Raw genomic sequence first — 16,702 nt, forward strand, 5'->3', positions numbered from 1 at the left:
AAACACGTTGACAGCTACATAACTTTTCGAGCCAAACTTGCCTCTGATAAATGTTCAACATCATTGTGCGCGGTGTGTTGAGGAACGGGCGGGGCGGGACAGGGTGGGACGAGGCGGCGGGCGTGCGGGTATTGATCACACCGCCTCCACGCCCGCTCATGGAAGCGGGGCGTCACGTGGCACTTTGCACTGCTGCCCTTTTTGTTGATCTCGGCGTGAGTGGCAGTGGCGGTGGACAGACGGCGGTAGTGGTGGATGAATATGCAGAGAGATGATGGGGAAGGGCTTGTATGGGGCGGCGAGGCGAGGCGTGGCGGGGTGTGTGGTGTGGTGGCGGTGCTGTGTGCCTCGCAATGCATCACCGCGGGCAGCAGCTGCGTTAAAGCCTTCAGTGAGCGCTCAGTGTATCGACTGGATCAGCAAACATGGGCTAAGTGGTGCTGAGGTCAGTATTGTGCAGGCCGAGCGTGTATTTACTCCCTTCAGCGATGATGTACGCCTGGCCGGTGCTCCATTGACCTGTGTGTTAGTCTATATGTGTGCCTCGATATTTCTGGGTTTCCTGGTAGTGTGTGTGTGTGCGCGTGTCTGAGAGCGCTCTTTTGTGTTGTTATGATGTTGGTTTAACCTTATATAGTTCTACTTGACACCGATTCTGTATTAATTAAGCGGCAGAGGTAGTGCTAAAACTGGTGACTGGGAGGTGCTTCGACAGAATCTGCCCGAATCCCAACCAGAATGTCCCCTTTCCCATCCCTCTAAGGTCTAAGCCCACGCATTTCCTCATCTCACGTGCTTCCACCTGTTTATCACCGTTTTCTTCCGCATCTCCAACTACCTGCCTCCCTTTCTCCCCACTGACCCTCCCCCAAGGCTATCCTGAGCTGTACTTCAGGTTAATGGGCGTTATTTTGGTGATGTGCAGCCACTGGTTAAGGGCGCTGCTCCCTCTCCATCCCCTGCCGCCCCCAGGCTTGGCTCGTGCTGAGGGTGGGGAGGGGGAGGGTGATGGGTGTGGAGGGAGATGTATTGAAGACGATAATAGTAAGAGACAGAATTCACACGTGCACAGGTAATGCTGGGTCTCTCTCTCTCTCTCTCTCTCTCTCTCTCTCTCTCTCTCTCTCTCTCTCTCTCTCTCTCTCTCTCTCTCTCTCTCTCTCTCTCTCTCTCTCTCTTGTCTTCTCCCTTCCTGTGTTTTTTTTTCCTCCCGTGCCGCCATTCAGGCTTCCCTCAGTCCCTCCTTGTGTTCGCTCCTCCGTGCCTCTCCCGTTATTCAGGTGCTCCCTTTCACCTTCCCTCCGCAGCAATAACCGTAGGTGTTGTGCGCCTTAAAACCCCAAATCTCTCGCCATCCCTCCCTTCCTATCAGTTCTTCTGGTTCTTGGTTCCTCTCGTCCTTCTCGTTCTTCCTTCCTCCCTTCCGTCGTTCCAATCTTCCCACGTTTCTCTGCACCTCCATTACTTCTCTTCTCTTCTCTCCCACCTTCCTTTACCTCCACCATGTGCCTGCGCGATTAAAACATTTATTTTCATTATCATAAACACGAAAATATTGTGCGAATATGTACCTTTTTTCCTCTATTTTTTTCCGTCTCATTATGTTTGCGACGAAAATTTTTGCGCTGACTCGTATCTTATGCATGGCTGCTTGGCACGTGTGCTCTCAAAGGCTTTGTGAAATTGTACGAGTGTGTCTGTATGGACCAAAGCACACGTGGGGATCCGTGCAGTGCGGGACAAGAGCCATGCACCCCATCACTGCCACCCCTCCTCCGCTGTACCCCCCCCCCACTGCGCGCTCCCTCCTTCGCCCCACTCTGCACCCCCTCACCTCTTGTGCTGTGTCGGTCAGGTCACCTCAGGACACAGTAACCGTGGTAGCGCCCTTTTTTTTGTTTGTCGTTCACAGATAAAGGAAAAAGGATACGAGAGAAGTGTGTACAAGAGAGAGAGAGAGAGAGAGAGAGAGAGAGAGAGAGAGAGAGAGAGAGAGAGAGAGAGAGAGAGAGAGAGAGAGAGAGGATTTAAAAGACACTATCAATGGAAACACAGCATCACACGCGTCATGTCTCCAAGTGACTGATCCATCACTGATCCTTGGCAGCAAATCAAACCAAAACACAGAGGTAATGTACCGGTGTCTTAGGCTGATGAGGTTGACGAGATGAGGAGGCGGAGGACTTAGACTTAGGCTGGGAGGGGAATGAAGGGAAGGCATTATGGCGAATAGATAGGCTCGATAGGGAATGAGAGTGGCTGAATAGATGAAGGAAAGGTATAGAAGGGATGATTAGGAAAGAGGAGTAAGAGAAAAGTGCCAGTGTGATGAATTCTTGAGAAGATTAATAGGCCTACGTAGTGAACTTGAAAAGCGTATGACAAAAATGAGGTTTTGACTGTCAGGCAATTAATGGAAATTGACTCAACAGAGAGGGAGATAAAGGTGATTCCTGTATAAGATGAATTGAAAAGAGACCAAGAAAAGAAATGGTGTTGGAGGTATGGGATGAAAGGGTTAGGTGACTGAAGGAGAAGAGGAGAGAAGGGAGAAGAGAAGAGAGGAATAATAATAATAATAAAAGAAATGGGGATGGAGGTATAGGAGGGAAGGTTAAAGTATCTAGAAGAGGAAGGGGAGAGAAGAGAGAAGAGGAGAGAGAAAGAAAAAGAGGGGACTGAGAGGTAAGGTGACTGAGAGGGAAGGGGAGAGAAGAGAAGAGAACAGAGAAGAGAAGGAAAAAAAGGTGTGGATAGGAGTATGGGTAAAAGAGAGAAGAGAGAGAGAAGAGAGAGAGAGAAAGTTGGGGATGGAGGTATGGGAGGGAGAAGGGGTAAAGTGACTGAAGGGGAAGGGGAGAAAGAGAGAGAGAGAGAGAGAGAGAGAGAGAGAGAGAGAGAGAGAGAGAGAGAGAGAGAGAGAGAGAGAGAGAGAGAGAGAGAGAGAGAGAGAGAGAAATAACACCTGCTTTAATATCCCTATGGAGTGCTCCCCCTCCCAACCTGAGCGACTTGTTTTAGGAGATCATAAAGTAACACTGATGTATGTGGCGCTTGTCTGGATTTAATTTCGTCCGACTGTAACTCCATGTTGTACCAGAGTCATGCAAGAGTCTGGCTGTGTGGGGGGGGGGGGTCGGCGTAGGAGCGGGTATAGGCCGTGAGGGTAAAGGGGAGTCTGGGCCGTGATGGGCAAGAGGGGTGAGGCCTTCAGGTTATAGCATGGGTCTCTCAGGTGAGTTAGTGGAAGGGAAGGGGGTAGGTGGGGGTAGGAACCTCAGGGGAAGAGGCAGGTTAAGGGTGGGCATGGTGAGGGAGCAAAGGTAGGAGGTAGGGGGGAGAGTTAAGGGTAAAGGGAGGACAGTGAAAGTGTTTGGACCGGGAAATGAAAAGTCGACGGTATGCATGTACTGCGTGTGGAAGTTTTGCGCTCTCTCTCTCTCTCTCTCTCTCTCTCTCTCTCTCTCTCTCTCTCTCTCTCTCTCTCTCTCTCTCTCTCTCTCTCTCTCTCTCTCTCTCTCTCTCTCTCTCTCCTTAATGAAGGGAAATGTCACCCACTAATTTGACGTCATTTTCCCTCACTCTTACTGTTTCGTGCCCCTACAATGGTCAATTTTGGTTTCTTTAAGCAGAGTTACTGCTAAACAAGGAAAATTTCTGTTGAATAGTAGTTGGAATAATAATATTTCCACGTGGTTGTGATTACATGCATATGATGGCAATATCAAGACATTATTTTTACCACCCTCTCACTAAACATTCTTGATTTATCATTAATTCACCTGTGAAATTAAACTGGTTAATGTGTTTCCTTGTTCCTCGTCACTCATTCTTTTATTTATTTACTGTTTTTTTTTTTTTCATATGCAAAAATTGTTCGGTGTGGGTTATTTTCCTCACGCTCTAACGCTTCTCTCTCTCCCTTGTTGCAGGTGAGTGAGGGAGCCGCGGCAGACAGCAGGAAGTAGGTGTTTACAAGCAGGAAGTGAAGCGGAGAGGTGAGCTAACCATCACACCCTCGCTCTGCCTCTGCCTCGCTTGCCACACACTTGGCTTAGGCAGGAAGTCTCGTGCTGGCGGTGGTGAGACCCCCAGGAATTTATGTCATCCATACTTTTATTTCATTTGTAAGAGGGGGAAGGTGTTTCCTCTTTATTTTATGTCTGTGTATGTTTAGCGGAACGGTTTATCAAGGGCAACATTGAACTATACTAGGTAATTCAGGAATCTAGGAAATCACTGATCTTGGTTTAATTATGGGGCAGTGGTTGCTGAAGTATTCATCATCACTATGGGTTGTAAGAAAATTTAGTAGATTTTATTAGTCACTACGTGACTACGGTGTCACTCTTGTGTTTCGGATTAACGTTTGTTCATTTAACTCAGTGAGCGCTGCAGCAAGGCTGTTTCTGGTGTGTGTCCCTTCAACTGTATCTTGATGCTGTCAAAGTTTTATTGGAAACGGATTCAGTTTTGTGTGTAATGAAGGTTTAGTCTCATTACTTGTTAAGCTTTAAAGGTGACGAAGTCATTTTAAAGCTAACAGTCGTGGCGCAGCGCCGGTGAGGACAGTGACTGGTCGTGCCGCTGCGGGTGTGGCACCACCGTGCCCTCCCCGATAGGCACAGGCAGTACTGCTGTGCCATATCTTTGTCAGAACTATTTCTGAAGTTCAGGAAGTCAGGAAGATAAAACACCCCATTTCACGGTGGTGTTCAGCAATGTGAGCCGCGCTGGTCCCTGCCCGTCAATACCTGCCTGCAACACGCTCCCTGAGGGACTGAGGGACTGACACGAACGTCACTGGCTCTCTAAAGTGTACAGTGTACTACGTGTGGCAGGGACACTGTCGCGTCTACAATGTATTGGTTGTTATCTTTGTCTCCAAGGTGCGTCTCTCATAGTCCTTCACGCATAGTATGTCATTTTTATTTATACTTGTGTTACCTAAGACGCATACATTGTAGTGAGTAATGAATAGTAATCCTCGATGTGTAGCGTTTGTAGTTGTACGAGGCCTCGCGTGTCATCCTGTTGGCCTGCTCTCCTGTGTTTCGCCAACGCAAACAGCCCAGCATTTGCCGTAGCAGTGACGGCAAACACCCATAGTAAAAGAAAGAAAAATAACATGTTCCTCTAAAAGTTTGTCGATCAGTAGCGGCAGCAGCAATCCACGGTTACCAGGACAAGAAGCGGCGGCAACACTGTCTCCCTCTCCGCTGAAATGTTACACAAAAGCACGTCTCCTAGCAGTGATTTTTCTTTTGTAATATTAATTAATGTAGCAATCAAATCTAGTACGAGTTACGTAGCGAAGTAAAAATCTGTATTATTGCAAGGAAAATGGACACGGTGAGGGTGCTCTTCAGCCCTCACCGTCAGTGGCCAGCCAACCATTTGCAGTGCGGTGGGCGCTCACCTGGCGAGGCAGCGCAGTCCCGGTGAGTGGCTACGCTGAGGCTTGCATAAAAGTCCACACCTGTCCACCAGCGGCTTTGTGTGATGGAGTTTGCTGAACGTAGAGGCGGCTACGTTTCATGCACCGTTCGGTAAATGCAGATGTGGCTTACAGCGGCGGCCATTGAAGAGATTTTCTTTCCCCTCTTTTGAGTATGTCCACCGGCGCCAGCGTCATTGCGCCCATGATTGCCATTCAAATTAATCTAAGCTTTAATATCTAGCATTGACCGGATCTCGACGTAATTACTTGTTTTGATGGCGAACACACACACACACACACACACACACACACACACACACACACACACACACACACACACACACACACACACACACACACACACACACACACACACACACACACACACACACTCGTTCCCGACCTTTTTTTTTTTTTTTTTCCTTTCTTTTTAACTGGAGGGTCCTTGCTGCGGGGTTGAACGGCAGCTGAACGACATAGATGAATCACGCACACGGCCACTCGTCCTGCTAAAACCAGTGATGGAATTAAGCCACTTTTTTTTCATCAGCTTACGTAGAGAGCAAGTACTTAACTGCTTGCGTGCTTTTCTCTCCGTTTCCTTCATACCATTCCCTCTCTCCATCCCATCATCTCTCTTGACCTCCCCTCCCGCCCATCACTCCCTTCCCCCTCACCTTCCCTCTCCGCCATAAATACGATAGGACAGGCCGGCAATCTGACCACTGGAATATATCACTCTCGCCGCGCCGTGTGAAAAGCGGCTCACCTCCTCTCGTGGTGTATCCATTTTTAATCGAAATGAAATTGCCTTCAAGTTCCCCCTCCCCTCACACACCTGCACCCGCACTCACCGCGCACCTGCTCTTGCACACCTGTCCACCTGCATCCATCCCCCCTCACACACACACACACACACACACACACACACACACACGCATTGGTATTCTTCCTAGATGAAATATTAGAAATAAAATTATTAGCGGGGATCAGGTGTGAAAATGTTATTCATCTTTTTGCCCTGAGATATAGATTATTGTTTGCTGCGCGTGATAGATACGGAGGAGTAAGACAAGGGGAGAAATCATATACTGTTTGTCTGTGTGTGTGTGTGTGTGTGTGTGGGTTGGTGGGTGGGTGGGTAATGTGTGCGTGTGTGTGTGTGGATGTGTTGGTGTGTGATTTCAGTCCGATGTAACATTTCATTGAGTCAGCTACGCCGCATGACAGCTCTCAGATTACTGTCAGTGGGGATCCAGTAGATGTCACTGCTCGTAAGGAACCAACGCTGCGTTTGAAATGCCGCGGATAAATTCTTGATGCGTTATTGCCTGAATGCAGTGCTGCTACACTTCCCTCTGAACCTTTTTAGACGTTAATCTTAGCGTCAATCTCTGATAGCAAGAAATCTTTTGAACGAGAAAGTGAGCAAAACTATATTAGCCATTAAAGATGATGGTAGTGAAGGCTACGTCGGCAGTACAGCACATCACACCACACCTCACAACACCGCACAATACCACAGCACAGCACAGCACAGCACAGCAGGCGGAGCGAGGCCACAGCTCCAGGCGGGCGAGCGGGCAAGGGCGGGACGTTCTTTATGAAAATTGTTATCACTTCCTGTAAAGTTTTGCAAATATCTTTTTTAGTATTATTGCTCCGCCCGATGCAATTCCCATGAGTCTTGGTGCATTGCGGCGCCGTGCACTGCTGGGGCGACACGTGCACCACACCTGCCGGGGTTGTGTGGGACAGGTATGGGAGAGAGAGACACACACACACACATACGCTTACGCACACCTCGGCTCCTTGTGCCATTGTGCATGTGGGTGGGCGTGCGTACATTCATGCGTGCGTGTTTTTCCTCAGTGTGGGCGCCTTTCAGTGGTTTGGGAATGAAAGAAGCATAACACCAACAGATCTCCTGGAAATTATAAACAATAGCAAAAATGGGAGAAAAAGAGAACAGACACAGTTTATCAGAGAGAGAGAGAGAGAGAGAGAGAGAGAGAGAGAGAGAGAGAGAGAGAGAGAGAGAGAGAGAGAGAGAGAGAAGCGCTGGGATAAGGAAACACACGGAGCGGAAACCATCTTCACGCCAGATAGCTTTCCTATTTTGTTTGGTTGTGGCGTGGGGCGGCGGAGGGCGGTGGGCGGGACGGGGTGGCAGAGAGGCGGACGAGTGGGTGGGAGGGACGGGCGGGAATCGGCAGCTTTCGACTACCACTACACGTCCTGATAGCGGATTGTCTCTAGGCTTTGGACTGGAAGGGCTGTACTCGACGCTGGTGGCTATGGCTTTAGTCGTGGTGGTGGTGATGGTGGTGGTGGGAGTGTGGCTAATGAAGGCCAAAGGAAAGGTATTGAGGGAGGACTTGTGGCGTGATTGATGGCGTTGGGCTGGGTGGTGATCGCGCTGTGTGGCGGATGTGAAAGATGAGGGTGAAAGAAAGAAGGAAGGAGACGGCGGAGATGCTGCGGGGAAGGAGGCTGGAAGGAGGAGGAGGAAGAGGTGAAGCAGTGTTGGTGTGTAAATGATTATGGCTGATGAAAGTAAATTGGATACCAGGAAAGTGTGAATGCGTTTGACATTAGAGATGGAAATAGAAAATAAAGGGATACTATCTTACTTTGAGCATATTTTTTCCCCTATATGCAGTGGTCAAAAAGTGCATCGAAGCGCTGTAAAAGAATGCTGTGTCTGGAGACTAACTGCGTACCCAAGACATGCAGGGAAGGACAGTAACCCGTTGGACCTCGCCTGGCTAATAATTATATGTCAGATAATTTTCACATTAAATGCAGATCCGTATTGACAGGGAAATTGGCACCTTAAGCATAGATTGTCTGCTCTGAAGGTATTTTCAACGAATAAGTCATTTTGTCCAAGTGAGAATCGCCCCATTAATGAAAAGTGTAAATATCAACAGCTATTTCAGTTTAATGGATTTGAGATTTTTACAAGTGAAATAATGGTAAGAGAATGACAGCTTGTGTGTGTGTGTATGTGTGTGTGTGTGTGTGTGTGTGTGTGTGTATACGCTTCCACTCTTGAACGAGCCACAGCACATGTTCGTATCTAAGACATGAAGTAAAAGGTCACGCCTTAAGAATGAAAAGGTGGCGTCAAGGAAGGAAAGGAAAGAGGATTGCAGAGGACAGGAAGAGCGTAGAAAGAATTTTACCTACTATGAAGTCACAGTATACCATTAACGACAATGTTAGGAATATTTATTGTATTTTTTTCATTAATTATAAACACTAATAAACTTTGGTATTAGCAGTGGTGTTGATATAGTAGAGGTGGGTGTGGTCACAGGGAAGAGAAAGAAGAGGGTGTGGTGGAGCTGTGCTAGTAGTAGTAGTAGCAGTAGTGATAGTCGTAGTGGTGATAGTGGTAGTGGTGGTGGTGGTGAGGGGGCGATAGGATCAGGGTTAGGGTGAGTTTAATTAGGATAGTTCAGGTGGGTGTGGTCGAGGGTGGCGGCGGCGGAAGGCGATAGGAAGGTTCTTGTTGGTGTAATAGAGGCGAAGCGATAATGGCCCTCAGGGAAGGTACTTTGAAGTGGGGACGGAGAGGAACGGTGAAGAGGCTCGAAGGAAGGTACGGGCTGGGGTGAGTTCAGGTAATTACCGTGTCATGAGGGACCGCTGGTGGGCAACTGCGGAGGTCAGGAAATAAGAATAACTGGTTGGATATATATACTGTGGCTCTTAAACACCCGCCCTGTCCACTGGTCTCGTCAAAGGAGTTACACTTAGCAATGAGGAATGGACGGATATAAGAGGGTTGCCCGCTAACTCTCTGGTGGCGATTGGTCCACCGATAAGGCTGTTTTACTCGTCCTGTGTTTTGTTAAAGTTTATCCAGCAGTTGATACTGAATTGTTCAATGCACCGTTTTATTCTCTCTCTCTCTCTCTCTCTCTCTCTCTCTCTCTCTCTCTCTCTCTCTCTCTCTCTCTCTCTCTCTCTCTCTCTCTCTCTTTATATTCTGCGGGGGATTTCCTTGTTTTTTTATTTATTTATTTATTTATTTATTGTTCAGTATAATCTATTTGTCAGTAAGATAGTAGATAGTATTCTCTCCATCTTCGTCCTGGAATGCGCTGGGAAAGTTGTGCAGTGGATGTTTAATTTTTTTTTTTTTTATATGAGGAATAAATTGGCCGTTATTTTGCGTTAAATTGTATGTAGTAGTAGCAGTAGTAGTAGTAGTAGTAGTAGTAGTAGTAGTAGTAGTAGTAGTAGTAGTAACAGCAGCAGCATCAGCAACAGTAGTAGTAGTAGTAGTAGTCGTAATAGTAGTAGTAGTAGTAGTAGTAGTAGTAGTAGTAGTAGTAGTAGCCGAAACAGTATTTTAGTTTATATTTTCTTGAAATGGCAAGTAAAATCACAGTTTAATTACGGATAAAATAATGCCATTTGTGAAATATAGTACATCACAATGTTTAGTTACGAAAATAATGTTCTCATTATGACCATAGTAGTAGTAGTAGTAGTAGTAGTAGTAGTAGTAGTAGTAGTAGTAGTTCTAGTTGTAGTAGTAAAGGTGGTGGTGGTGGTGGTGGTAGTTGTAATAGTGATAGTAGTAGTAGTAGTAGTAGCAGTAGTAGTAGTAGTAGTAGTAGTAGTAGTAGTAGTAGTAGTAGTAGTAGTAGTAGTAGTAGTAATAACAACAACAACAACAACTAATTATTATTATTATTATTATTATTATTATCATTATTATTATTACTATTATTATTATTGTTATTATTATTATTATCAATTACCGTAATTATTCAGAAAACAGCAAACAGCACCATCGAGAGCATGATTGTGCCGTGATAATAGTAATTGCTGTAACCGGTGGATGGCACGGCACGCCTTGTGTGATGTTAAAGTTGTAGTCGATATGAGAATTTGAGAATTTGAAGGGGCAATTGCACCCAGTTATTGTGTTATGACAGTGATGTGCCTATCTGGTGTGATGGTGACGGTGTGGGAGTGACGGCGTGGTGGAGGGAGCAGCGGGAAGGCTCTACACACACACACACACACACACACACACACACACACACACACACACACACACACACACACACACACACACACACACACACACTGAATGTTATAGATTTAGATGTAATGCATCAGTAAGACTCAAGTTTCCTCACTTTAAAAATCCAAAATTCGCTAATAGATTTCTTTGGCACTGCAACAACGAGATGATTTGGTGCTGAGTTACCTGATGAAAATTTATTAGACTCGCATCTCTTTGCCTGCATTGTACATTAGTTCGGACTGCTTCGTCTTGCGTGTTGAGTCTCCAAGCTCACATACAAAGTGAACAAAGAAGTCTAGGAGTGAAGGAAAACTGACGGAGACGATATTTGTCGGATTTTATGATTTAACAGTTAGTGTGTGTATTTAGGTTCTTAAAGAAGTAAATTTCCGAAACTTAATATAATATCTGGTTTGTGTGAGTGTGAGTGTTCGACTGCAACGGCTTTTCCATGAGCCTAATGAAATGAAGCGGTCCAGATTTAAATATATTCCTTCAATAAAACAGCATCTCTATTTCGCAAGCACTCAGTGGGTAAGAGTAGCGCTGTGCCAAGTTAAAAGGCGTAGAAATTAAGTTTTGGACGTTTAGGGAAGTCAAACATGATCTATCAAGTCAGAAAATTATATAATTCCTGCCGGGTGAGGACCTTTTGTCAGGTGACGTTGAAAAATGTTGTCATTAGCATATTAGTGAATGAGTTATTGAGTTCAAAAGAGATCATTAATGAATAAAGGAAAAGAATTGGCGGTGGAGTAAAATGTTACTGATTAAAGTAGAAGAGCAATTTAGCTTTACCTTAGCAACAATAATTATTATTGATCGGTGAAAAAGAAGCTCCTGATAAAACTGCAGGTAAAGGAACCTAATCAGTGGGAGAGCAGAGAGAGAGAGAGAGAGAGAGAGAGAGAGAGAGAGAGAGAGAGAGAGAGAGAGAGAGAGAGAGAGAGAGAGAGAATAAATTTAATTTCTTAATAACAAAGGTATGAAAGTCTTGCAGTTTAGTGTTCATAGTACGGATTAGGAAACCACCACTGAATGAATTACTCTGAATATTAGAAATGCCGATGATTTGTTGAATTCTGAATATTGAAAAAAAGAAAAGAAAAGAAAAGAAAAACCGATGACTAGAGTGATTATAAGCAAAGGTTCGTTGTATCGCATTCCGAAATATTGATGTGCAGATGTTCCCGGAGCCTGGACTCAGCAGGGACTGACTAATTCAGAGGTTCCGCTGCTCAGCCCAACCTCTACCCTCCTACAGCTGTATGACTCACTTGTTCCGCTGTCACACGTATTCTCTCTCTCTCTCTCTCTCTCTCTCTCTCTCTCTCTCTCTCTCTCTCTCTCTCTCTCTCTCTCTCTCTCTCTCCGAATATTGTCTTTGCCTTCTTTATTTTTTATTTTTTCGTGCTTGAAATCGTTTTTTGCTATTGAGGCTCTAGTAGTAGTAATAGTAGTAGTAGTAGTAGTAGTAGTAGTAGTAGTAGTAGTAGTAGTAGTAGTAGTAGTAGTTCACAGTATCATTATCGTGAGCTTTCTATTTTTTTTTCTAATTTTACTTTCTTTTCTACGTTTCGATGCTCCTAAATAACCATCAATGAACCGTACAATCTTGTGATCTCCCGTTGAAAGGAAGAAACAGACGAACGGGGGGAAAAAAAAAATCAAAACGGAAAAATAGAAAAGCGAGGGAAAAACGGAAAAGTAGAACAGAGGTGGCAAAGCTTTCGTTCCCAATAATAAATAGCAGTGGAGAGGAAGTCAACGAAGCGTGAGTGGAAGGATGGATGACGGAAGAAAGAAAGAAAGGAAGGAAGGAGTGAGGGAGGGAGGGAATAAAGGAAGGAAGGAAGGGGAGAGTGGATAGAAGGCTGGAGCGAAGGAAGGACTGGACCAGTGATTGGATGAATGATTGAAGAAAGAAAGAAAAGAAGCGGAGAGGGTGGGAACGAAGGAAGGGCAGAGTGAAAGGCAGGAAGAGCGAAGTAAGAATCAAATAAGGAGTGCTGAAATTATAAACGACAGAAAGTATTTGACCCACCACGTCCTCATCAATAAAGCACAAGACATAAACAAATACAATAAAATCTCTTTACTTGTCGCAAATTCAATACACTTAGCATCAATTATTTCAGTGTACCTTCTATATTGTTCTTTAGTGTCTCCCTCTCACTCTCTCTCTCTCCGCTGCATTGGATCAGGGCGGGAGGGAACAATTAGCTCCACTGGTGAAGTCAGGATTAGTCCACTATGCTGGTGTGGATGGTCTTCGATTCCCGTTACCCAGAAATAGTTGAGGGAAGGAAGCACCTACTTCGTATCCTCATTACCGGCTCACCTGTACCTGTGGCCTGTGTGTGTGTGGGTGTATGTATGTATGTATGAACGATTGTATGTGTGTATATCCTCTCTCCCTCTCTCTCTCTCTCTCTCGTACATCGTCGACCTTATTACCTGATCCTCTCTTAGCAACCTGTCATGCTTAACCTAGAGGGAAAGAGAGGGAACGGAAGAGGGAGGAAAATTAAGGCAGGGGAGAGAGGAATAATCTCAGGAAAGGAGAGGGAGAGACAAATTATCCAAGCGGAAAGAAGAATTGATGCGTAGGGAGAGAAGGAGGAGGAAGTGAAAGAGGAAGAAGAGGAGGAAAAGCTGCAGCGTCGGTTAAAGGTTAATAGGAAGAGAGGGAGGAACAGGGAAAACAAATAGGAAGGGAAGTGGTAAGTGATAAAAAAAGAGAGATAGACGGAAGACAAAGAAGAGATGGGGGAAAAAAAAGAGGAAGGGAGGTGAAAGGTAGAATGAATAAATGAGAGGAGTCGTGAAGTGGATAAATATAAGAATAAACAAGAGAAGAAGGAGAAAGAGGAGGGGGACAAGAGTGGAAAACGTGGAAAACAAATAAGGGTAGACGAAAGGGGAACACAGAGAGAGAGAGAGAGAGAGAGAGAGAGAGAGAGAGAGAGAGAGAGAGAGAGAGAGAGAGAGAGAGAGAGAGAGAAATTTGTAATGATTTGAAACAGGCACGGATTTTTTTTCACTCTTCGTTTTTGTTTTGTACTTTTGAACTTTTTTATTCATATTTGTACTTTTAATATAACTTTTTTTTTTTTTTTTTTTACTCGCAAATGTTAAAGTGGTTATTTTGAAAGCGCGATTAAGTGGCGTAATGTTCTCTCTCAATGGCCTTGTGTGTCGGTATTAACGCAGACTATCTCACTTTAGCTCTAATTGTCTCTTTTTCTTTTTTTTCGTTTGTTTGTTGACTGGCTGTGTTTGTCTGTGCCTATCTGTGTGCTCTCTCTCTCTCTCTCTCTCTCTCTCTCTCTCTCTCTCTCTCTCTCTCTCTCTCTCTCTCTCTCTCTCTCTCTCTCTCTCTCTCTCTCTCTCTCTCTCTCTCTCTCTCTCTCTCTCTCTCACCACCACCACCACCACCACCACCACCACCACCTTCACAAGCTACCTGGCAAACCTGCGCCGGACACTGTAAGCTTGACGGGAGCCCTGCAAGTGACAGCGGCGGGCGGCGGGCAACGGGGTGGCTCTTCATGCAGTGGCGGAGCATAATTAAAGCCGTTTTGCCCGTATCAAAGCAGGAAAGACAGGGTGTAAGCAGGAGTCATGGGGAAGCTGCCGCCGCCTCCTTGTGGTCGGCGGCAGGCAGTCAGCCACTGGAGGTTCCGCCGAGTTGTGGTGCGTCGTGTGCCATCAAGCTGTTGAGGGAGTGACTTGAGTGGTGGTGAATTCGTAATGTTGTTTTTTGTAGTCACATACACGCTACTTTAACCGCTACTAGTACTGTTGTTGTTGATACTACTACTACTACTACTACTACTACTACAGAAAGATACTAGTTTTGCTACTTTTATTTCTACTTTGACTACTAATACAACAACAACAACAACAACTACTACTACTACTACTACTACTACTACTACTACTACTACTACTACTACTACTACTACTACTACTACTACTACTACTACTACTACTACTACTACTACTACTACTACTACTACTACTACTAATAATAATAATAATAATAATAATAATAATAATGATAATAAAAGCAAAAGTCCGTTGAAGGAAGACGAGGAAGAAGAAAGGGAAGAAAAAATCGAATGAAGAAGACTGCGCCTTATCACGTGACCTATGGAAAAATAATAAGAAAAAGGCGTGATGGACAGGTGAATGCAGGCGTTAATTCTGCGTGGGATGGCGGGCGGCAGGGGAAGAGGGGGGCGCCTTCGTACCCTGAGGTCGTGTAGCAGATACCACCCAGCGGCGAGTGTACGGTGTGACTGACCCAAGTATTCAGGGACGCTCTGCTCTCTCCCCCCACGTCTGTTTGGAAAAGCCACAAGACATCCACTGGGATCTCAAGAGTGTTCCTCCTGTCTGTAATGTAGAAATCTTGTTAATCTCTCTGCCGTCTTGACTATTTTCAAAGGCCATAGAGAAAATTACCGAGGTTCTCAAGAGTGTTTATCCTGTTGATCACATAGAAATTTTAATAAGGCGTTAGAGCTGTAAAACACCCTTAAAAACCCTTGTTATTTTAGCTACAGCCCTTTGAAAGTAGCCGAGTTGTCGTGCAGAAGTGTTTCAAAATGTGGCCCAGAGATGTGTGTTTTTTGATAACTATGGTTGCTCCTCCATCTTATCAAAATAGTATCATGCAAGTTTAGACTTAATATAATTTCACTGGGTAGCTAATGGGACGACTTAGTTTTGTGCCTTTTGTTTAATTTTTTGTCCCTTGAAATTGTCTTTAGTTGCTGTAATAAAATGTAACGTGTTCCTTTACAGCTTTGGTTTTTCCCTCGATATTAACAAGTTTAGACTATAAATTCGATCGATACAAATGACAAAAAGTGACGTTTTTTTTTTTTATATAGTTTTGTACCTATTGTTCGACTCTTGACCAGCAGGGGCACAGGAAACGCAGGTAACAGTGCAGGTGTTTATTCACAGAAGGTGTGAACAGAAGGCTGGAGGTAGGTGATCTCTCGGCGCCAGGCCGCGCACTTCCACTTAACACTTATGACTGAAGCCTAGCTCGTTCACTCATACACGTATTCATGCCTCACACAAGTCTCGCTCATTCACTCGTTCACACAACTAGCTAACAACCACACACCTCCCCCGAGACATAAGGAAGATTCCTTATCTTTGTTATGGCTACCGTAACACATGAAACAAAGTTACAATGATTGAAGTACAGAAAACACGGTACATATACACAAAACAAACACAGCGTACAATGAACACGTACGACTAATCGTAGGTGCTACGGTGCCACCGCACCTGCAGTCGTCTCGGCTCCCTACGCTGTCGGCTGCTTCGACGCTCTGGTTGCTCTCGGCCACGGTGTACCCCGTTACCCTGATGCTCCGGGCTGCCGGGATGGTGGTGTTCCTCGTGACCCTGATGCTGAAGCGCTGCACCGCCATGAGCGGTGTGCTGCTCGACAGGAAGGGGAGCAAGAGGTCTGTGTGGGCGTAGGTGTCTTCTATTACGCCACATCACGCGACCGCTGCCCATCTTGATGAGGTAGTCTCTCCTTCGCCCAACAGCCACGATGACACCCAGGCGATCCCAGAGGCCTGTCGTGTGATCTTGAACGTCGACGTGGCCACCGAGGTGCAGGAGAGGAAGAGTACGGGCGGACGCGTCGTGGCGAAGTTTCGCTTTCTTCCTCAGTCGCTCTGCCTTGGCGTCGCACTCATCAGCAGCGCGCTGCCACTGCTGAGCGTATGAGCGATGATGAGCCGGGACACAGGACCTCATAGGATGACCGAAGAGGACTTGTGCTGGTGATCGCCCTTCCGCCCTCGGAGTGTTGCGCAGTTCCAGCAACCCGCGAGCGAACGCATCCTCGTCCAGGTGTCCCTGCTGTGTGGTCGTGAGGATCAGCTTCTTCACGGACTTGACCGCTGCCTCGGCGTGACCATTGGAGCGTGGATAATGAGGTGAAGATACACGATGCTCCACCCCCATCGAGCCAGGAAGCGCCGTACCGATGAAGAAGTGAACTGCGGTCCACCGTCAGTCCTCAGGAGAACAGGCACGCCCGTGTCGGCGAACACACCCCGAAGGACACGAACGAGCTGATCAGCCGATGCTGGACGTGAGCATGCAGACACGTGAGGCCACCCAGACAAGCGATCTACATACACGAGGTATGTACGGCCTGCTGCGTGGAAGTA

At 46.0% G+C, this 16,702-nt stretch overlaps 1 protein-coding gene across 2 annotated transcripts in view; it reads left to right on the forward strand.

The window, feature by feature from the left end:
• LOC135114047 (uncharacterized) overlaps positions 1 to 7,564 on the forward strand; it is a 121,193-nt gene extending 113,629 nt beyond the window's left edge. For both annotated transcript variants that reach the window (XM_064029699.1, XM_064029700.1), the window contains exon 5: positions 3,933 to 7,564. In XM_064029699.1, the coding sequence (XP_063885769.1) occupies positions 3,933 to 3,968 (36 nt within the window). In that variant the 3' untranslated portion in view covers positions 3,969 to 7,564. The remainder of the gene's footprint in view (positions 1 to 3,932) is intronic.
• Positions 7,565 to 16,702: the final 9,138 nt, after the last annotated feature.

The sequence above is a fragment of the Scylla paramamosain genome, chromosome 27 (assembly GCF_035594125.1).
Source record: "Scylla paramamosain isolate STU-SP2022 chromosome 27, ASM3559412v1, whole genome shotgun sequence".
Lineage (NCBI taxonomy): Eukaryota > Metazoa > Arthropoda > Malacostraca > Decapoda > Portunidae > Scylla > Scylla paramamosain.